The 22,559-nt window shown below is 49.8% G+C and overlaps 1 protein-coding gene across 1 annotated transcript; it reads left to right on the top strand.

The window, feature by feature from the left end:
- The first annotated feature begins 8,217 nt into the window (after nucleotides 1–8,217).
- On the top strand, nucleotides 8,218–20,872 carry LOC141145690 (thiosulfate sulfurtransferase-like). The gene is made up of 2 exons (XM_073632551.1): nucleotides 8,218–8,836; nucleotides 20,342–20,872. The coding sequence occupies exons 1-2, from the start codon at nucleotides 8,260–8,262 to the stop codon at nucleotides 20,635–20,637; spliced, it is 873 nt and encodes a 290-aa protein (XP_073488652.1). The 5' UTR covers nucleotides 8,218–8,259; the 3' UTR covers nucleotides 20,638–20,872.
- Nucleotides 20,873–22,559: the final 1,687 nt, after the last annotated feature.

The following is a 22,559-nucleotide window of genomic DNA, read 5'->3' as shown; positions in this document are numbered from 1 at the left end:
AACCATTGGTAACACAATACACCACCATGGATTGAAATCCTGCAGCCCCCGCAAGGTCCCCTCCTCAGGAAGACACATGTAGAGGAACGTCTGAAGTCGGCCAATGAACATCTAAATGATTCAGAGAAGGATTGGGGGAAAGTTCTGTGGTCAGAGGAGACCAAAATTCAGCTCTTTGGCATTAACTCAACTCAATGCTGACTATGACCCTAAGAACACCATCCCTACAGTCACACATGGAGGTGGAAACATGATGCTTTGGGGCTGTTTCTCTGATAAAGGTTCAGGCCGACTTTGCCGCATTGAGGGGCCAATGGACGGGGCCATGTATTGTAAGATCTTGGATCAGAACCTTCTCCCCTCAGCCAGAACACTAAAGATGGGTCATGGATGGGTCTTCCAGCATGACAATGACCCAAAATATACTGCCAAGGCAACAAAGGAGTGACTCAAGAAGAACATTGAGGTCATGGAGTGGCCTAGCCAGTCTCCAGACCTTAATCCTATAGAAAATGTATGGAGGGAGCTGAAACTTCGAGTTGCCTAGAGACCTTCAGGATTTAGAGAAGATCTGTAAAGAAGAGTGGACCAAAATCCCTCCTGAGATGTGTGCAAACCTGATCACCACCTACAAGAAACGTCTGACCTCTGTGATCACCAACAAGGGTTTCTCCACCAACTACTAAGTCATGTTCTGTGAAGGGGATCAAATACTTATTTTACTCACTGAACTGCAACTCCATTTATAACATTTGTATTGTGTGATTTTTTTTTTTCTGGATTTTTGGTTGATATTCTGTCTCTATCATATAAAATACACCTATGATAAAAACTATAGACCCTTCATTTCTATGTAAGTCAGCAAACTTACACCATCTGCAGGGGAGACGATCGTTATTTCCCCCCACTGTGAGGCAACTGTGGCTGTACCTGCTGCCCGCTCGCACTTTTGTAATGAGCAGCCCCTCCCCCACGTGTGATCGGACATTAATGATTGAGCTGCATTGTCTCTTATAATGAATATGTGGAGATTCCGGGAGCTCGGAGATTCCAGGAGGAGATGTCGGCTCACTTCTAGAAGGACAATGGATGGATTGGGCAATACTCCCCTGTGCCAACCTGCTGACCTATGCCCTCCTGTGCCACCAGGCGTGGAGAATTCCCATCACCCAACAGATAATCCCTCCCCCTCTGGATTTCTGGGACATCAGAAATGTTCTATCAGGACATATGGAGGTATACAGTGATGTCAGGTCTGGGGGTGGGGGAGGGGTATTTGGGGCTCATTCACACTCGTGTGTTGAGGCAACATGGGTACAACGCATGGCGACACGTCTGCTCTATGTGCGGTGCATTGTGAGGCCATTCATTGTGCTTTGTACAGAAGAGCCCGACACACCCCGGTGCCCCGCGATTCTGCAACTACTGTGCGTTGTGATGCCCCACGATTCTGCAACTACTGTGCGTTGTGATGCCCCGCGATTCTGCAACTACTGTGCGTTGTGATGCCCCGCGATTCTGCAACTACTGTGCGTTGTGATGCCCCGCGATTCTGCAACTACTGTGCGTTGTGATGCCCCGCGATTCTGCAACTACTGTGCGTTGTGATGCCCCGCGATTCTGCAACTACTGTGCGTTGTGATGCCCCGCGATTCTGCAACTACTGTGCGTTGTGATGCCCCACGATTCTGCAACTACTGTGCGTTGTGATGCCCCACGATTCTGCAACTACTGTGCGTTGTGATGCCCCGCGATTCTGCAACTACTGTGCGTTGTGATGCCCCGCGATTCTGCAACTACTGTGCGTTGTGATGCCCCGCGATTCTGCAACTACTGTGCGTTGTGATGCCCCGCGATTCTGCAACTACTGTGCGTTGTGATGCCCCGCGATTCTGCAACTACTGTGCGTTGTGATGCCCCGCGATTCTGCAACTACTGTGCGTTGTGATGCCCCGCGATTCTGCAACTACTGTGCGTTGTGATGCCCCGCGATTCTGCAACTACTGTGCGTTGTGGTGCCCCGCGATTCTGCAACTACTGTGCGTTGTGATGCCCCGCGATTCTGCAACTACTGTGCGTTGTGATGCCCTGCGATTCTGCAACTACTGTGCGTTGTGGTGCCCCGCGATTCTGCAACTACTGTGCGTTGTGATGCCCCGCGATTCTGCAACTACTGTGCGTTGTGATGCCCCGCGATTCTGCAACTACTGTGCGTTGTGATGCCCCGCGATTCTGCAACTACTGTGCGTTGTGATGCCCCGCGATTCTGCAACTACTGTGCGTTGTGATGCCCCGCGATTCTGCAACTACTGTGCGTTGTGATGCCCCGCGATTCTGCAACTACTGTGCGTTGTGATGCCCCGCACCACATGCTCGCTCATTAAGAAATACTCACCTTAGAATGAGGCCTCGGCATCTGATCCCGGTCCACGCCGAGGGAGCTGACATTTTCCCCCGGCTTTTCTCCCGGGTTCGCGGCTCTGGCGCTGAGAGTGGTCGGAGCCGCGATGACGTCACATCATATCTCCTAAACTGTACAGGAGATATTCATTTTACCTCCAGCTAAGCCTCATTATAGGCCTTATTATAGACTCACCTGTAGGTAAAAATAACAAATAATGGCATACAAGCAGTTTAAGGCTCCATTCTCATCCATTCATGTGATGCTTTAGAGTGGGGGGGGAGAATTTGTGCTTAGAGGGGAAATTCGAGGGGTAGAGGATTTGAGCTGGGTGGATTTAGACTGGGAGGGGGGGAATTTCAGGTGTACAAGATTTGTGCTAAGAGGGGACATTTTCTTTCTTGGGGGGGGATTTGAACTGGGGGGAGGGTAGAGTGGGGGGGATTTGTGCTCAGAGGGGAATTCCTGGGGTAGTGGATTTGTGATAGATGGGGGAAGTTTTCGTTTCTTTTTTTGGGGGGGGGGGGGTTTGTGCTGTGGGCATATGAGGAGAGAGGATTTGAGCTGGGGAGAGGATTTGTGTTCGGAAAAGGATATTCGTGGGGTGATGGATTTGTGTTAAGTAGGGAACGTTTTTTGTTTGGGGGGGATGCAGGGGGCATATGGGGAGAGAGAGAATGAGGAGATTTAGAGTGGGGGGGTTTGTGCTCGGAGGGGAAATTCAAGGGGTAGTGGATTTGTGCTAGGAGGGGAAGTTTTTTTGGGGGGGATGTGTGCTGGGAGCATATGGGGAGAGAAAGGATTTGAGCTGGGGGGGATTTGTTCTCAGAGAGGAAATATGGGGGGTAGGGGGATTTTGAGGGGTTTGTGCTGGAAAAGGTAATATGGTGGGGGAGGGGGATTTGTGCTGAGTTCAGATTTAGTTTCTTTTTTTTGGGAGGGGGTATTTAGTAGTAGGGATAATTGGGGGGGTGTTTGTACTAGGAGAGGGGATTTAGAGTGGGGGGAGTGGATTCATGCTTGGAGGGGAAATTTGAGGGGTAGGGGATTTGTGTTAGGAGGGGATGTTTTTTCTGGTGGGGGGGATTAGTGCCGGGGGCATATGGGGAGAAAGAGGATTTGAGCTGGGGGGTTAGAGTGGGGGAGGGGGCAAATTTCGAGGGGTAGAGGATTTGTGCTAGAAGGGGGACTTTTTTTGTTGGGGGGTAATTTGTGCTAGGGGCATATGGGGAGAGAGTGGATTTGAGCTGGAGGGGAGGGATTTGTTCTCATAGAGGAAATTTGAGGGGTAGATTTGTGCTAGGAGGGGGATGTTCTTTTTTTGGGGGGGGGAGTGCTGGGGACATATGGGAAGAGAGAGAATTTGAGCTGGGGAAGGGGGGATTTAGAGAGGGGAGAACATTTTTGTTCGGAGAAGGAAATTTGTGGGGTAACGGATTTATGCTAGGAGGGGGAAGTTTTTTGTTCGGGGGGGATTTGTGCTGGGGGTATATGGGAAGAGAGAGGATGGGGGATTTAGAGTGGGGGGGGGATTTGTGCTCGGAGGGGAAATTCGAGGGGTAGAGGATTTGTGCTAGGAGGGGGAAGTTTTTTCTAGGGGGGGATTTGTGCTGGGGGCATATGGGGAGAGAGAGCACTTGAGCTGGGGAGGGATTTAGAGTGGGGGGGGGGATTTTTGCTCAGAGGGGAAATTCAAGGGGTAGTGAATTTGTGCTAGGGGGGAAGGGTTTTTTTTGGGGGGAGGGGGAATTTGTGCTCTAAAGGGAAAATTAGAGGGGTGGAAGATTTGTGCTAGAGGGGTGGGTATGTTCTTTTTTGGGGGGATTAGTGCTGGGGGCATATGGGAAGAAGGAGGATTTGAACTGGGGGGGTAGAGTGGGGGGATTTGTGCTCAGAGGGGAATTCCAAGGGTAGTGGATTTGTGCTAGATGGGAGAAGTTTTCTTTTGGGGGGGATTTGTGCTGGGGGCATATGCGAGAGAGAGGATTTGAGCTGGGGAGAGGATTTGTGTTCGGAAAAGGAAATTTGTAGGGTAATGGATTTGTGCTAGGTGGGGGACGTTTTTTTGTTTGGGGGGCGATTCTGCGTGCATATGGGGAGAGAGAGGACGGGGAGATTTAGAGTGGGGGGAGAGGATTTGTGCTTGGAGGGGAAGTTCATGGGGTAGTGGATTTGTGCTAGGAGGGGGAAGTTTTTTTTCTGGGTGGGCGATTTGTGCTGGGGACATATAGGGAGAGAGAGCACTTGAGCTGGGGGGGATATAGAGTGGGGGGCGGATTTTTGCTCAGAGGGGAAATTCAAGGGGTAGAGGATTTGTGCTAGGAGGGGAAGTTTTTTTTTTGGGGGGGGGAATTAGTGCTCTGAGGGAAAATTTGAGGGGTGGAGGATTTGTGCTAGAGGGGGGTATGTTCTTTTTTTTGGGGGGGGGATTAATGCTGGGGGCATATGGGAAGAGGGAGGATTTGAGCTGGGGGGGGGGGATTTGTGCCCTGAAGAAAAATTCAAGGGGTAGAGGATTTGTGCTAGAAGGGGCACTTTTTTTTGTTAGGGGGGGTCATTTTTGCTAGGGGCATATGGGGAGAGAGAGGATTTGAGCTGGGGGGGTTAGACTGAGGAAGGGGGGAGGATTTGTGCTGTAAGAGGAAATTTGAGGGGTAGAGGAACTGTGCTAGAAGGGGGATGTTCTTTTTTTTGGGGGGGGGGGGAATTAGTGCTTGGGGCATATGGGAAGAGAGAGGATTTGAACTGGGAGGGGATTTGTTCTCGGAGTGGAATTTCGATCGGTAGCGGGATTCGGAGGGGTTTGTGCTAGAAAAGGTAATATGGGGGGGGGGGGGGATTTATACTAGTAGGGATGATTGGGGGGTGTTTGTATGTTTGTACTAGTAGGGGGGATTTAGAGTGGGGGGAGGATTTGTGCTTGGAGGGGAAATTTGAGGGATAGTAGTTTTTTATGGGGGGGGGGGTTTGTGCTAGGGGCATATGGGGAGAAAGGATTTGAGCTGGGGGGGGGGGATTTGTGCCAGGAGGGGCTATTTTAGCACAGAGTTGGTTTGTTCCTGGAGGAAGGGGGATTTAGGGTTAGGGGAAGCATGTATATGAGTGCTTGATTCTGTTTGGGGGGGGGATTTTTGCTGACACATAACCATACATCTTGGGGGGGAGATTTTTCCTGACACATAATCATACATCTTGGGGGGGTGGATTTTTGCTGACACATAATCATACAACCTGGGGGGGGGTTGCTGACACATAATCATACATCTTGGGGGGGGGATTTTTGCTGACACATAATCATACAACTTGGGGGGGGGATTTTTCCTGACACATAATCATACATCTTGGGGGGGTGGATTTTTGCTGACACATAATCATACATCGGGGGGGGGATTTTTGCTGACACATAATCATACATCGGGGGGGGATTTTTGCTGACACATAATCATACATCTTGGGGGGGGGGAGAATTTTGCTGACACATAATCATACATCTTGGGGGGGGAGATTTTTGCTGACACATAATCATACATCTTGGGGGGGGAGATTTTTGCTGACACATAATCATACATCTTGGGGGGGTGGATTTTTGCTGTCACATAATCATACATCTTGGGGGGGAGAATTTTGCTGACACATAATCATACATCTTGGGGGGGGAGATTTTTGCTGACACATAATCATACATCTTGGGGGGGGGATTTTTGCTGACACATAATCATACATCTTGGGGGGGAGATTTTTGCTGACACATAATCATACATCTTGGGGGGGGATTTTTGCTGACACATAATCATACATCTTGGGGGGGTGGATTTTTGCTGACACATAATCATACATCTTGGGGGGGGATTTTTGCTGACACATAATCATACATCGGGGGGGGGGATTTTTGCTGACACAAAATCATACATCTTGGGGGGGGATTTTTGCTGACACATAATCATACATCTTGGGGGGGGGGGGATTTTTGCTGACACATAATCATACATCTTGGGGGGGGGGATTTTTGCTGACACATAATCATACATCTTGGGGGGGGGATTTTTGCTGACACATAATCATACATCTTGGGGGGGGGGGATTTTTGCTGACACATAATCATACATCTTGGGGGGGGGATTTTTGCTGACACATAATCATACATCTTGGGGGGGTGGATTTTTGCTGACACATAATCATACATCTTGGGGGGGGGTTGCTGACACATAATCATACATCTTGGGGGGAGGATTTTTGCTGACACATAATCATACATCTTGGGGGGGGGATTTTTGATGACACATAATCATACATCTTGGGGGGGGGATTTTTGCTGACACATAATCATACATCTTGGGGGGGTGGATTTTTGCTGACACATAATCATACATCTTGGGGGGGGATTTTTGCTGACACATAATCATACATCTTGGGGGGGGATTTTTGCTGACACATAATCATACATCTTGGGGGGGGGGATTTTTGCTGACACATAATCATACATCTTGGGGGGGGATTTTTGCTGACACATAATCATACATCGGGGATGGATTTTTGCTGACACATAATCATACATCTTGGGGGGGGATTTTTGCTGACACATAATCATACATCTTGGGGGGGGAGAATTTTGCTGACACATAATCATACATCTTGGGGGGGAGATTTTTGCTGACACATAATCATACATCTTGGGGGGGGGATTTTTGCTGACACATAATCATACATCTTGGGGGGGAGATTTTTGCTGACACATAATCATACATCTTGGGGGGGATTTTTGCTGACACATAATCATACATCTTGGGGGGGTGGATTTTTGCTGACACATAATCATACATCTTGGGGGGGATTTTTGCTGACACATAATCATACATCTTGGGGGGGATTTTTGCTGACACATAATCATACATCTTGGGGGGGGGGGATTTTTGCTGACACATAATCATACATCTTGGGGGGGTGGATTTTTGCTGACACATAATCATACATCTTGGGGGGGGGATTTTTGCTGACACATAATCATACATCTTGGGGGGGGGATTTTTGCTGACACATAATCATACATCTTGGGGGGGGGGATTTTTGCTGACACATAATCATACATCTTGGGGGGGTGGATTTTTGCTGACACATAATCATACATCTTGGGGGGGGGGTTGCTGACACATAATCATACATCTTGGGGGGAGGATTTTTGCTGACACATAATCATACATCTTGGGGGGGGGATTTTTGCTGACACATAATCATACATCGGGGATGGATTTTTGCTGACACATAATCATACATCGGGGATGGATTTTTGCTGACACATAATCATACATCTTGGGGGGGGTGGATTTTTGCTGACACATAATCATACATCTTGGGGGGGGTGGATTTTTGCTGACACATAATCATACATCTTGGGGGGGGGTACAATTTGGGCTCTAGATGGCCTTGTCCCGGCAATGGACATCGTTGCTGGCCTATGGAATAGGTTGTAAAGCTCTGTGTATGGGCTTAGTTCTTTACCATGTATTTGTCTTGGTGGAATTCTTCAGATTCACGGGAGGAAAATGGTTCAAGTCTTGAAAAAACTAAAGACATCCAACTCTTGAAAACAGAACAAAACATTATCATTGACCGGAGACGGCTTTCCTAATCACCTCCTGCGTCATTATTGGCAGAACATTGTCCCCTGTGACCGGCTAATGAGGCAATAACTCCATTTACCGGTTAGGTGGCTGATTATCTTCCGTGACACAAAGGTGACAATCATTAGATTCTCATTATCGTGACAAAAGAATTATTAACAGCAGGACCTGGACCGTCCCCAAGTTCCTCCTCCTCATATTAAATGCAGGGGCCTCGGTGGCCCCAGCCGTGTTGCAGCCATGGTGAGCCGGGCGATGGTCACTGCTGGGTGGCTCTCCGGAGCTCTGAAAACTAAAAGGGCTCCATCACTGCAGGTGCTGGACTGCACGTGGTATGCGCCGGGCGGGAGGGATGCCAAGAAGGAGTTCACGAGGAAGCACATCCCGGGCGCTGCATTCTTCGACATGGAGCATTGCAAGGACGAGGCGTCGCCCTACGAGATGATGCTGCCCAGCCAGACGCGGTTCGCCAATTACGTTGGCAGTCTCGGCATCAACAACCAGAGCCACGTGGTGATCTACGACTGCGATAACATGGGCATGCTGTACGCCCCCCGACTTTGGTGGATGTTCCGCATCTTCAGCCACAGCAACGTGTCGGTGTTGGATGGTGGATTTGTGAACTGGGAGAAGCGCAATCTGGCCGTGACATCGGAAATCGTGTCGGCGAAGCCTGAGAAGTTCAACGCCACCCTGGACCGTTCTCTGCTAAAGACCTTCGAAGACATTCAGGAGAACCTGAGCAGCAAAACGTTCCAGCTGGTGGACGCCCGAGGGGAGGCTAGGTTCCGGGGCCCGGAGCCAAAACCAGGAGAAGGTGAGAGTCAGAGAAGATCTCACTGTGGGGGGGCCTTAGAAGGCACCATAGCTATACCAATGTGGACCCTCTAATTAGGGGGAATCCAAAACCACCCCATATTTAGTTCAAAAGGATACCCAAGAGAGATGATAGGTGTACCCAAGAAATTTAGCTCTCGGTAGAACAGGACACCATGGGGCAGATCAGACTTGTGATTTAGAACCTGCTGGAGGACTCTGGAAGAGGATAATCCCTCTTGAGGGCATGTGATGCAGGATTCCCCAAGGAACTGAATCTAAGGAACAGCTGGTAATCAAAAGAACTTCTGATGGTGGAAATGGGTTTTGCTGCCTGTTGACCCAAAGTTCCGACCTCCAGGTTTACCCTACTCAAGACTAGGGACAGACCCGAGAACTCAGCACAGGGATGGTGGGAACCCTTTATAAAGGGCACAGCGGGTGTACAGACCCGGGAACTCAGCACAGGGATGGTGAGAACCCCTCATAATGGGCACAGCGGGTGTACAGACCCGGGAACTCAGCACAGGGATGGTGAGAACCCCTCATAATGGGCACAGCGGGTGTACAGACCCGGGAACTCAGCACAGGGATGGTGAGAACCCCTCATAATGGGCACAGCGGGTGTACAGACCCGGGAACTCAGCACAGGGATGGTGGGAACCCCTCATAATGGGCACAGCGGGTGTACAGACCCGGGAACTCAGCACAGGGATGGTGGGAACCCCCCATAATGAGCACAGCGGGTGTACAGACCCGGGAACTCAGCACAGGGATGGTGAGAACCCCTCATAATGGGCACAGCGGGTGTACAGACCCGGGAACTCAGCACAGGGATGGTGGGAACCCCTCATAATGGGCACAGCGGGTGTACAGACCCGGGAACTCAGCACAGGGATGGTGAGAACCCCTCATAATGGGCACAGCGGGTGTACAGACCCGGGAACTCAGCACAGGGATGGTGAGAACCCCTCATAATGGGCACAGCGGGTGTACAGACCCGGGAACTCAGCACAGGGATGGTGGGAACCCCTCATAATGGGCACAGCGGGTGTACAGACCCGGGAACTCAGCACAGAGATGGTGGGAACCCCTCATAATGGGCACAGCGGGTGTACAGACCCGGGAACTCAGCACAGGGATGGTGTGAACCCTTTATAAAGGGCACAGCGGGTGTACAGACCCGGGAACTCAGCACAGGGATGATGGGAACCCCTCATAATTGTAGTATATTTTATGTGTGTGTATAAGTGTGTGTGTGTGTGTATATATATATATACAGTATGTCACAAAAGTAAGTACACCCCTCAGTGACATTTGTGTAAATCTTTTCTTCTATCTTTTCATGTGACAACACTGAAGAAATGACACTTGTCTACAATGTAAAGTAGTGAGTGTACAGCTTGTATAACAGTGTAAATTTACTGTCCCCTCAAAATAACTCAACACACAGCCATTAATGTCTAAACCGCTGGCAACAAAAGTCAGTACACCCCTAAGTGAAAATCTGCAAATTGGGTCCAATTAGCCATTTTCCCTCCCCGGTGTCATGTGACTCGTTAGTGTTACAAGGTCTCAGGTGTGAATGGGGAGCAGGTGTGTTAAATTTGGTGTTATCGCTCTCACTCTCTCATACTGGTCACAGGAAGTACAACATGGCACCTCATGGCAAAGAACTCTCTGAGGATCTGAAATAAAGAATTGTTGCTCTACATAAAGATGGCCTAGGCTATAAGAAGATTGCCAAGACCCTGAAACTGATCTGCAGCACGGTGGCCAAGACCATACAGCGGTATAACAGGACAGGTTCCACTCAGAACAGGCCTCACCATGGTCCACCAAAGAAGTTGAGGTCACGTGATCAGCGTCATATCCAGAGGTTGTCTTTGGGAAATAGACGTATGAGTGCTGCCAGCATTGCTGCAGAGGTTGTAGGGGTGGGGGGTCAGCCTGTCAGTGCTCAGACCATACGCCGTACACTGCATCAAATTGGTCTGCATGGCTGTCATCCCAGAAGGAAGCCTCTTCTAAAGATGATGCACAAGAAAGTCCACAAACAGTTTGCTGAAGACAAGCAGACTAAGGACATGGATTACTGGAACCATGTCCTGTGGTCTGATGAGACCAAGATAAACGTATTTGGTTCAGATGGTGACAAGCGTGTGTGGGGGCAACCAGGTGAGGAGGACAAAGACAAGTGTGTCTTGTCTACAGTCAAGCATGGTGGTGGGAGTGTCATGGTCTGGGGCTGCATGAGTGCTGCCGGCACTGGGGGGCTACAGATCATTGAGGGAACCATGAATGCCAACATGTACTGTGATATACTGAAGCAGAGCATGATCCCCTCCCTTCAGAGACTGGACCGCAGGGCAGTATTCCAACATGATAACCACCCCAAACACACCTCCAAGACCACCACTGCCTTGCTAAAGAAGCTGAGGGTAAAGGTGATGGACTGGCCAAGCATGTCTCCAGACCTAAACCCTATTGATCATCTGTAGGACATCCTCAAACGGAAGGTGGAGGAGCACAAGGTCTCTAACATCCACCAGCTCTGTGATGTCATCATGGGGGAGGGGAAGAGGACTCCAGTGACAACCTGTGAAGCTCTGGTGACCTCCATGCCCAAGAGGGTTAAGGCAGTGCTGGAAAATAATGGAGGCCACACAAAATATTGACACTTTGGGCCCAATTTGGACATTTTCACTTAGGGGTGTACTGACTTTTGTTGCCAGCGGTTTAGACATTAATGGCTGTGTGTTGAGTTATTTTGAGGGGACAGCAAATTTACACTGTTATACAAGCTGTACACTCACTACTTTACATTGTAGACAAGTGTCATTTCTTCAGTGTTGTCACATGAAAAGATACAAGAAAAGATTTACACAAATGTGACTGGGGGGTGTACTTACTTTTGTCAGATACTGTATGTATATATATATGTGTGTGTGTGTATTTTATATATTGTATGTATATGTATATATATGTATTTTATATATTGTATTATATGTATCACATACAAACATTCCAGAAAAGTCAGTTGATAAATCCATTTTACACATCATAGGATGTTAATGTTGTTTTGGTTACATTTGTATCTGTTTCTCTAATTACACATCACAAAGGGGATTCTGACCAAACCAGATTTACTCCACATATCGATGGGGACAGATAGTGACTCTGGACAATGTTAATGTTATTATGCAAGAATGTAAATTAGGGCGGTTTTATGACTGCAGCTGTTTAACCCCTTCAGCCCCGGAAGATTTTACCCCCTTCCTGACCAGAGCACTTTTTGCGGTTCGGCACTGCGTCGCTCTAACTGACAATTGCGCGGTCGTGCGACGTTGCACCCAAACAAAACTGACATCCTTTTTTTCCCCACAGATAGAGATTTCTTTTGGTGGTATTTGATCATCTCTGCGGTTTTTATTTTTTGCGCTATAAACAAAAAAAGAGCGTCAATTTTAAAAAAAAAAAAAACACAATATTTTGTACTTTTTGCAATAATAAAAATAATAATTTCATTTATTATTATTTTTTTTTTTACTAGTAATGGCGGTGATCTGCGATTTTTATCGTGACTGCAACATTATGGTGGACACATCGGACAATTTTGACACATTTTTCGGACTATTGTCATTAATACAGCGATCAGAGCTATAAAAATGCACTGATTACTGTAAAAATGTCACTGGCAGTGAAGGGGTTAACACTAGGGGGGCAATCAAGGGGTTAATTGTGTTCCCTAATGTGTGTTCTAACTGAAGGGGGGAGGGGACTGACTAGGGGAGATGACAGATCGACGTTCATACTCTGTATGAACAGACGATCTGTCACTTCTCCCCTCAGAGAACCGGCAACTGTGTATATACACACAGAGATCCTGGTTCTTGACGTGTTATGAGCGATCGCAGGAGCCATCGAGACCGCCGGGCACTCGCATCGGCTCCGGGGGTGACCAGCCGGCGCGCCCCTAGTGGCTGCCTTAGGAACCGACGTAACATAACGGCGATTCGCCTGCCTGTGCCATTCTGCCGCAGTACAACTGAGGCGGCTGGTCGGCTAGAGGTTGAGACTAGGGGTCATTATCTGTCACTCTGAAAGACAGAAGCAGATCAAAGGCCTAATAGAAACAGCCAATCAAATCGCTCAGCCCTTGTCACCCATGGTGGGAACCCCTCATAATGGGCACAGCGGGTGTACAGACCCGGGAACTCAGCACAGGGATGGTGGGAACCCCTCATAATGGGCACAGCGGGTGTACAGACCCGGGAACTCAGCACAGGGATGATGGGAACCCCTCATAATGGGCACAGCGGGTGTACAGACCCGGGAACTCAGCACAGGGATGGTGAGAACCCCTCATAATGGGCACAGCGGGTGTACAGACCCGGGAACTCAGCACAGGGATGGTGGGAACCCCTCATAATGGGCACAGCGGGTGTACAGACCCGGGAACTCAGCACAGGGATGATGGGAACCCCTCATAATGGGCACAGCGGGTGTACAGACCCGGGAACTCAGCACAGGGATGGTGGGAACCCCTCATAATGGGCACAGCGGGTGTACAGACCCGGGAACTCAGCACAGGGATGGTGGGAACCCCTCATAATGGGCACAGTGGGTGTACAGACCCGGGAACTCAGCACAGGGATGGTGAGAACCCCTCATAATGGGCACAGCGGGTGTACAGACCCGGGAACTCAGCACAGGGATGGTGAGAACCCCTCATAATGGGCACAGCGGGTGTACAGACCCGGGAACTCAGCACAGGGATGGTGGGAACCCCTCATAATGGGCACAGCGGGTGTACAGACCCGGGAACTCAGCACAGGGATGATGGGAACCCCTCATAATGGGCACAGCGGGTGTACAGACCCGGGAACTCAGCACAGGGATGGTGGGAACCCCTCATAATGGGCACAGCGGGTGTACAGACCCGGGAACTCAGCACAGGGATGGTGAGAACCCCTCATAATGGGCACAGCGGGTGTACAGACCCGGGAACTCAGTACAGGGATGGTGGGAACCCCTCATAATGGGCACAGCGGGTGTACAGACCCGGGAACTCAGCACAGGGATGGTGAGAACCCCTCATAATGGGCACAGCGGGTGTACAGACCCGGGAACTCAGCACAGGGATGGTGGGAACCCCTCAGAATGGGCACAGCGGGTGTACAGACCCGGGAACTCAGCACAGGGATGGTGGGAACCCCTCATAATGGGCACAGCGGGTGTACAGACACGGGAACTCAGCACAGGGATGGTGGGAACCCCTCATAATGGGCACAGCGGGTGTACAGACCCGGGAACTCAGCACAGGGATGGTGGGAACTCCTCATAATGGGCACAGCGGGTGTACAGACCCGGGAACTCAGCACAGGGATGGTGAAAACCCCTCATAATGGGCACAGCGGGTGTACAGACCCGGGAACTCAGCACAGGGATGGTGGGAACCCCTCAGAATGGGCACAGCGGGTGTACAGACCCGGGAACTCAGCACAGGGATGGTGGGAACCCCTCATAATGGGCACAGCGGGTGTACAGACCCGGGAACTCGCTGTCCTGAGGAACATAGTAGAATGCACAAAATGTTTTCTTTATATTCAGCCAGGAGGAATGATTTTTTAAATGCTTAAAGTAGAACATAAAAATGTCTAATTCCTGTAACATGCCCGGGAGGGGTCCTAATCCTGCGTGTGAAGAGGTGATATATATAGAAAGTGCTGCACCTGCACCATCCCCATGTCTGGTGTGGACTTTAAGGGGGCAATTTATGCAAAAAACATGTGAGGTCCCCAGAATATTAATACCAGACCACATACCCTCAACATGGGGGAGGGATGCCTTACCATGGGGGCCTCTACCTTGTAGAGCATCTTCTTCCCATATTGAGGACAAAAGCCTCCTGCCCACAACCCTGGCACAGTGCTAGTGGGGGTCTGCCACTTCTCTTGTCCTGTATGTCGGGTGTAATTCTCGGTATCTGTTCTTATTCTGTATGTATGGACTCTGCACAGTACTACTTCTCTTGTCCTGTATGTCGGGTGTAGATCTCGGTATCTGTTCTTATTCTGTATGTATGGAGATTTTTATTTGTAAAAAACAAACAAGATACATAATAACAAACTAACTGACTGAAAAGAACATAAATACAACAATTACTGACATGTTGTTTAGGTCAAAAACTTAGCAGTTAAAGAGCATCAATAGTAATAAATGTGACAATAAGACTCCTTTCCATAAATCTATACTTCTCCAACATTCCATTATAAGTCAGAATCGGAGTCACTCTGCTGACTACCAGTTTCCATATCAGATTCTGCGGATCCAGGATCAGGGGGCGGACGCCTTTTAGTGGGCGGGTCATCCTCTGAACCAATCACATACTCCTTTTCCACTCTTTTTAATTCCTGCTCCAGTTCCTGGGCCCCCAGAGAATAGGAGTCAGCATCCGAATCTGATAAGGCTTCATACCTATTGGTGGAAACTGCCGTACCCACTTCTGGTGCCCCTTTCACTTTTTTAGCTGGCTTCTGCACTAATGTCCAGTCAGTTTCGGGTTTACGGGTAGATTTATCTTTTTTCCTATTCCTCCTCTTCTGACCAGTGATCTTCACAGAGACAGGAACTGGAACAGAAGAGGAATGTGGGGCCGGCTGCTCCTCAGCCTGCTGAACACTGTCCGTCCGCCCAGGAGTAGTCTCCTGGACCTCCGGGACCACCTCCTCCCTAGTCAATACAGCCCCATTCATTAAGGCTTCCTCCTCTAGTTGTTCTGCTGCAGCCAACAATTCATTGTCTGCAGATTCCCCATCCTTATTATGGAAGGCCTCCGGGCAATCCCTATGGAAATGGCCAAGCCCACCACATAGATTGCACTTAACCTTCTCACAGGTAGAACTGATGTGGCCAACCTCCCCACAAAGATTACACTTCAGGATCGTACAAACATTCGCCACATGGCCAGATTTACCACATTTATAACATAACCTGGGCTGACCTGCATAGAAGCAAACTCCTCTCTCCCGCCCAATGAAAAAAGAGTTTGGTAGGTGATGGGTAACATTGTTACTTTGCCTCAACTTAACAAGAACCCTCCAACCACCCGTCCAGATCCCATCACTGTCTTTAGTTTTTGTCAACTCAGAAACCATTTCACAATGTCTTCTGAGCCAAATGACAACATCCTGGGGGGGCACAGACTCATTCCAGAACATGATGGTAACATTTGCTGTGTCAGGTTTGGAGATGGGAATAAAGATGAAATTCCTCCAACCCTCTTTGTCCCGCAAACCACTGAAACTGGCCCAGAACCTGTCTAAGTCAGACATGAGCTTAAAGCTGACATCATAACCTTGTCTGTCAGGGAGATTGATGACTGCCAGTATGTCTGCAGGAGCAAACCCCATCTGATGACACAGCAACTCCCTTACTACAAACCTCCTATCAGGGAGCTCCTCTCTGGAACCCCTATGCTTCAATCTGACCACATTCCTTCTCTTAAAGGCCTGACCAGTATAACTGTTACTGGTGGAAAAAGAAGGGGCTCCACGGCTCCAGGCATTCCGAGGAGGGACATGACCAGATGGACCAGCATTCCCTTGTAGAGCAGGTGGTGGATCCACCAAAGGGGGGAAGTCCTGAGGGTTATTCTGAACGGACTCCTCCATCGTTACATTCTCAGAGCCCTCAGACTGCTGATGACCCCATTCAGATATACCAGCATTGATAACATCAGAATCATTCACCACATCAATATTAGTGACATCATCACTAGCAGCATCATTACCAGTCACCCCAGTGTTACTCCCCCCATGAACACCAGTCCCCCCAGCATGGCTCCCACCATGAACGCCAGTCACCCCAGCATGGCTCCCACCATGAACACCAGTCACCCCAGCATGGCTCCCACCATGAACACCAGTCCCCCCAGCATGGCTCCCACCAGGTGTACTAGTGGCAGCAGCACTGTTCTCACAATCCATGTGCTGGGAGTCCACCATGTCACTCCTCTGAGTCTCCTGTACTGTAAATGTCTGCTGGGTTATACTGATGTTCCCACCACCCTCCAGAGCTGGAAGTCCAGCAGGAGGATCTGCTCCAACCTCACTGTCCTCCAGAGGCTGCACAGTCTTCCCTTCAGGAGACACATGTGGTGGCTGCGTGCGTTGGACCGGATCCCCAGAGTCTGACTCTGTAGAAGACTCAATCCTTCCACTCAATCCCGCCTCAAATCGATCACGATTGTGGTACACCTCCGCCACTGGTCCCAGTTCTTCCAGAACAGCATCAATGTCCTTTGACACGCCGGCCAGTTCAATGCCCAGGGAGTTCAGTTTGCTGTCATATAAAATTTCCTTCTTGGGGTTGGCAGCTTTAAGTCTATAAACACATTCAATCTGCTTCTGGATCCTAGTCTTGTTTTTTCTCAGGGACTCCATTCTTTTTACAAGGAAAAGAATCTTGTCAGCCAGGTGCAGCGCAGGTTCAGACTTTAACACTTTCTGCTTCGCGGCTGCAGGACGCTTGAAATCCTGATCCACCTTCCCATTACCAGTGCTGGTCTGAGGGTCTCTGCTGGGTGTAGATGGTTTCACTGGGGCAGATTGTGGAAAATTATTACCACCCTCCTCTTTATTCTGCTGCAGCTTAGAGCGCGATGAACGTCCCTGGCCGCTGCCCACCATTACACACTGTTGTAAGTTCTCTTTAATGGTTTTCTGTTCTAAGGAAGTTCTGGTGTATTTGCGAGGAGTAGGGATGAGCTCCGGCGTGTTCGCATGGCGCACGTGCCGAGCCCGCCAGGAAGTCGGCACGGCGCAGCGCTAATCACAAGCAGTGAGACATTTCCCGATGTGCGGCTGCAGAGATCGGGAAATGTCTCCCTGCCTGTGATTAGCGCTGCGCCGTGCCGACTTCCTGGCGGGCTCGGCACGTGCGCCATGCGAACACGCCGGAGCTCATCCTTAGCGAGGAGTACTGGGAGAAGCCGATGTCTCTGCTCCACTCTGAGCTCTATGAGCTGCACTCTGCTGAGCTTGCTGTGGTTGTAATGGCTGGCTGGATTGGATCACGCTTCCAGAACTTGGACTGTACTGGGTGGTATTAGTAAGTTGCTGGACTGAATGAGCCCCACTCTGCGGGGTTTGCATTGACTGTAATGACTGGCTGGATTGAGTTGCACTTCCAGAGTCTGGACTGTGCTGAGCAATAACATGTCTCTGAACAGACTGAGCTGCACTGTGCTGGGCTTGCAATGGTTGGCTGGATTGGATCACGCTTCCAGAACTTGGACTGTACTGGGTGGTATTAGTAAGTTGCTGGACTGAATGAGCCCCACTCTGAGGGGTTCTTTGAGTTGCACTTCCAGTGTTTGGACTGTGCTGAGCGATAATAACATGTCTCTGAACAGACTGAGCTGCACTGTGCTGGGCTTGCTGGGCCTGCAATGGCTGGCTGGACTGAGAACTCTTTTGCTGAATAACATCTCCAGACTTCCTCTTATCAGTATTATTGGTACTTTTCATACAAACATTTCCACGTCTACTTACAGTCTCTGCAGATTGCTTCCCATTCCCAGAGCTCTGTCCTCCTGCTTTACCACCAACCACAGCTTCACCTGACAGTCCTTGTGTAGGCCGGAAAGCCTGGGACTCTCCTGAGAGAGATCCCCGCCCAGGGGAGCCCAACCCTGGGCTTGTACCAGACATCAGAGGAGCTCAGCACCACACAGACTTCAGCTGCTCCACAAGCAGCCACACCCTCTGCACAGTACTACTTCTCTTGTCCTGTATGTCGGGTGTAATTCTCGGTATCTGTTCTTATTCTGTATGTATGGACTCTGCACAGTACTACTTCTCTTGTCCTGTATGTCGGGTGTAATTCTCGGTATCTGTTCTTATTCTGTATGTATGGACTCTGCACAGTACTACTTCTCTTCTCCTGTATGTCGGGTGTAATTCTCGGTATCTGTTCTTATTCTGTATGTATGGACTCTGCACAGTACTACTTCTCTTCTCCTGTATGTCGGGTGTAATTCTCGGTATCTGTTCTTATTCTGTATGTATGGACTCTGCACAGTACTACTTCTCTTCTCCTGTATGTCGGGTGTAATTCTCGGTATCTGTTTTTTTTTTTTTGGTGAGGGTGATTTATGTCGAGGGGGCGGAGCTGACGTTCTCAGGGGCTCCACCTCCAGGCAGTGAATATTTCACATTCTTGTTCTATTTTCGGAGATGAATGTGATGGACGCGCGGCGCCTGCACTGCCCCCGGCGGACGGCTCGGATACAACTCCTGTGATGTGCAGATGAAGCTGATTCTGGAATATTAGAATCACCTTCAGATGTGATCAGTGGATGGATCAGGGGTGGGATTGGTCAGTGTTTTTGGCTGTAGGAGGGAACATTTCTCTGTTCTTGTAGTGATTGGCCCTCCCCTTGGGGTGAGTAGGACGAGGCTGCGGCCCTTGGGGAACACTAGGAAGTGTATTCTATAGTCAGGTTGGGTGAAGATCACTTTTTGTTATCTCCCGTGAAGGCGAAATGCATCAGCTGTCTGGACCACTGGTATGGCCAGGCGCCATCTTTATAATTGGTGGAGGCAGTTCCGGGACAAGACCATCCCGTGCCCAAAGATGCCAAACTGCCCCCACATTCAATTGCTTCTCCTGGGGGGCTCCTGCCCCTTCTGCCCCCCTTAGTCCCAGCCCTTGAGGGGGTGCCTTAGGGTGGTGTTTGAGATCATGCCAGATACCCCATGTGCCAGAGCAGGATTCACCTTGACCTCAGTGCCGCTCCTACCCCATCCTCTGTAACTGCCACAGCTGCGGGTGCTCATGTCTTCGGGATCGGCTCCTCCTCCTTACCCAGGTCAGCGCAATGTCACAGAGCCACACACCGCTACTTCTGAGAAGCCTAAAACCAACTTTATTATTCCAATAGAATAGAGGACACTCCACTTTGCACCTCTGGTCGATGCGTTTCGTCCCCTAATGGGGGCTTAATCATAGGGCTATGGTGAGGTGGTGAAACACGTCAGTCAGCGGGATTAATAAAGTTGGTTTTAAGCTTCTTGGAAATAGCAGTGTGTGGCCCCCCCATTACAGCACAGTATACGGGGCCCCAACACAGGCCATGTGGGCGTAATCCTGCTCCCTGTCCATGGTCAGCTCAGACTGTTTATATTATAGGGCCCTTCACATCATATGAGAAGCTTAATACCAACTTTTTTGTTCCAATACAATAGAGGACACTCCACCCTGCACCCCTGGTTGACGTGTTTCGTCCCCTACTGGCTCTTAATCATAGGGCTACAGTGAAGGGGTGAAATGCGTAAGTAATCTGGAACAACACAGTTGGTTTTAAGCTACTTTGAAGTGTGGCTCCATTACAGCACAGTATACGGGACCCCAACATAGGCCATCAAAACCAGCTCTGCTCTAGCCCCACCCCCCAGGAAAAGTCATTCATTCATTTATTCCTGTCTCTTCTGTATTTCAGGGATTGAACCCGGACACATCCCCGGCTCGGTGAATCTCCCCTTCGCCAGCTTCCTGACACCGGAAGGGTTACAGAAGCCACCTCACGAGATCCGCCGCCTGTTCGAGGAGAAGGGAGTGGACCTGAAGAAGCCGCTGGCAGCCACGTGTCGGCGAGGGGTGACCGCCTGTCACCTGGCGCTAGCCGCCTTCGTCCTGGGCAAGGAAGACACGGCCGTCTATGACGGATCTTGGTCCGAGTGGTTCCACCGGGCCAAACCCGAGCACAAAGTGTTCAACGGGAGGGGCCGAGCCTGAAAGACAATATGAAGGCTGACGCAGGAGGTGGGAGGGGCCATTTACCCAGAAGGGGTCATGTGACCACATGATATGTAGCTGGAATGACATTTTCTGGGATTGTAAATATTTACTGAACTTTTTTATGGTTAAAATAAAACAAACAAAAAACAAAAAACAACCAAAGAAATGACGAGACATTAACATATAAGCACCTAATATTGTCACGTGACCAATAATAAAATATAGAACTTTATCAGTGTACTTTGTGTATTTGTGAGACTTCCTGTAATAAAGACCGCTCACTGCTGCCCCTTCTTCGTGCAGGGGGACTGGTCTTGTCTCCACCCTCTCCTATAGTTTTCTATAGTGGGTGGAGCCTGCTGGGCCCTTCCCACAGCTCTACTCTATCTACTTATGCAGAGTGACTAGTCCTGCCTCCGCCCCCTCCTGTCGTTTTTCGTAGTGGGTGGAGCCTGTTAGGCCCCTCCCACAGCTCTTCAGGAGGACTGGTCTTGTTTCCGCCCCCTCCTGTAGTTTTCTGTAGTGGGTGGAGTCTACAGGGCCCCTCCCACATCTCTGCTCTCTCTCCCAGTGCAGGGGGACTGGTCTTGTCTCCGCCCCCTCCTGTACTTTTCTGTAGTGGGTGGAGCTTGTTGGGCCCCTCCCACAGCTCTGCTCCCTCCTTTTGTGCAGGAAGATTAGCCTTGTCTCCGCCCCCTGGTGTAGTTTGGGGTTGTGGGTGGAGCTTGTTGGGCCCCTCCCACATCTCTGCTCTCTCCTTTTATGCAGGGTGACTGGTCTTGTTTCCGCCCCTCCTGTAGTTTTCTGTAGTGGGTGGAGTCTACAGAGTCCCTCCCACATCTCTGCTCTCTCTCCTTGTGCAGGGGGACTGGTCTTGTCTCCGCCCGCTCCTGTAGTTTTCAGTAGTGGGTGGAGCTTGTTGGGCCCCTCCCACAGCTCTGCTCTATCTACTTGTGCAGGAGGATTAGTCTTGTCTCCGCCCCCTGCTGTAGTTTTCTGTAGTGGGTGAAGCTTGTTGGGCCCCTCCCACAGCTCTGCTCTATCTCCTTGTGCAGGAGGGTTAGTCTTGTCTCCGCCCCCTGCTGTAGTTTTCTGTAGTGGGTGGAGCTTGTTGGGCCCCTCCCACAGATCTGCTTTATCTCCTTGTGCAGGAGGGTTAGTCATGTCTCCGCCTTCTGCTGTAGTTTTCTGTAGTGGGTGGAGTTTTCAGGGCCCCTCCCTCTGCTTTCCGCCCAGGCTATGTACAGCACAGTGATGATGTCACCGCCACTTTTACAAGGTAATATCTGGGATTGTATTAGTTGCACAGAGTGAATTTCTCTATTCTGGGGGCTAATGATGAATGCTTTAAGGGCCCCGTTCAGACCGGTTCAAAGCCGCACCTCATCACTGCGATCTGCACTGCCGACTTCATACAACAGAAGTCTATGGAAGTCGCAATGAAACCGGCAAAAAGTAGAGCAGGATCCTTTTATTTCAAAGTTGAGCCGCAGCTATTGGAACAGTTCAATTCCTGACAATGGAGGGGGGGGCACTTGTCGTGCGATTTGGAACTGTCCGAACCCATGACAAATCGCACCCGGTGTGAACGGGGGCTAAATGAAAGGTTTGGTGGCCGCGCTTCCCCTTTAAGACTCTCTCTAGGATTAGGACGCTCGGTCTGGGTGGATTTGTGGTTTTGTCCAGAACGATAAAGTTTTGTCATTGGAATTTTTTTATTGCTGTTTATAACACTGGAGATTGTCGATCCAGAAAACATCTGTCTGCCTCCGGGGATCGGCGAGGAATATTTTCCATGTTAATTAAAGCTGAACTCCGACCAGATATAAAATGAGATCCAGTGCGGGCAAATTAGGGCAAATGCACTGCGTTTTGCGACCTGAATTTGGGGTGTTGTTAATTTTTCATTGCCTCCCACC

Source organism: Aquarana catesbeiana, linkage group LG05 (assembly GCF_042186555.1).
Source record: "Aquarana catesbeiana isolate 2022-GZ linkage group LG05, ASM4218655v1, whole genome shotgun sequence".
NCBI lineage: Eukaryota > Metazoa > Chordata > Amphibia > Anura > Ranidae > Aquarana > Aquarana catesbeiana.
Note: the sequence above shows the minus strand (reverse complement) of the source record. Positions and strands in the feature narration are given on the sequence as shown.

Excerpts from the sequence above, each read along its gene's own strand:
- LOC141145690 (XM_073632551.1), top strand. The coding sequence starts at position 8,260 with ATGGTGAGCCGGGCGATGGTCACTGCTGGGTGGCTCTCCGGAGCTCTG. Across the intron at positions 8,837-20,341 it reads GGAGCCAAAACCAGGAGAAG|GGATTGAACCCGGACACATC; the intron begins GTGAGAGTCAGA and ends TCTGTATTTCAG.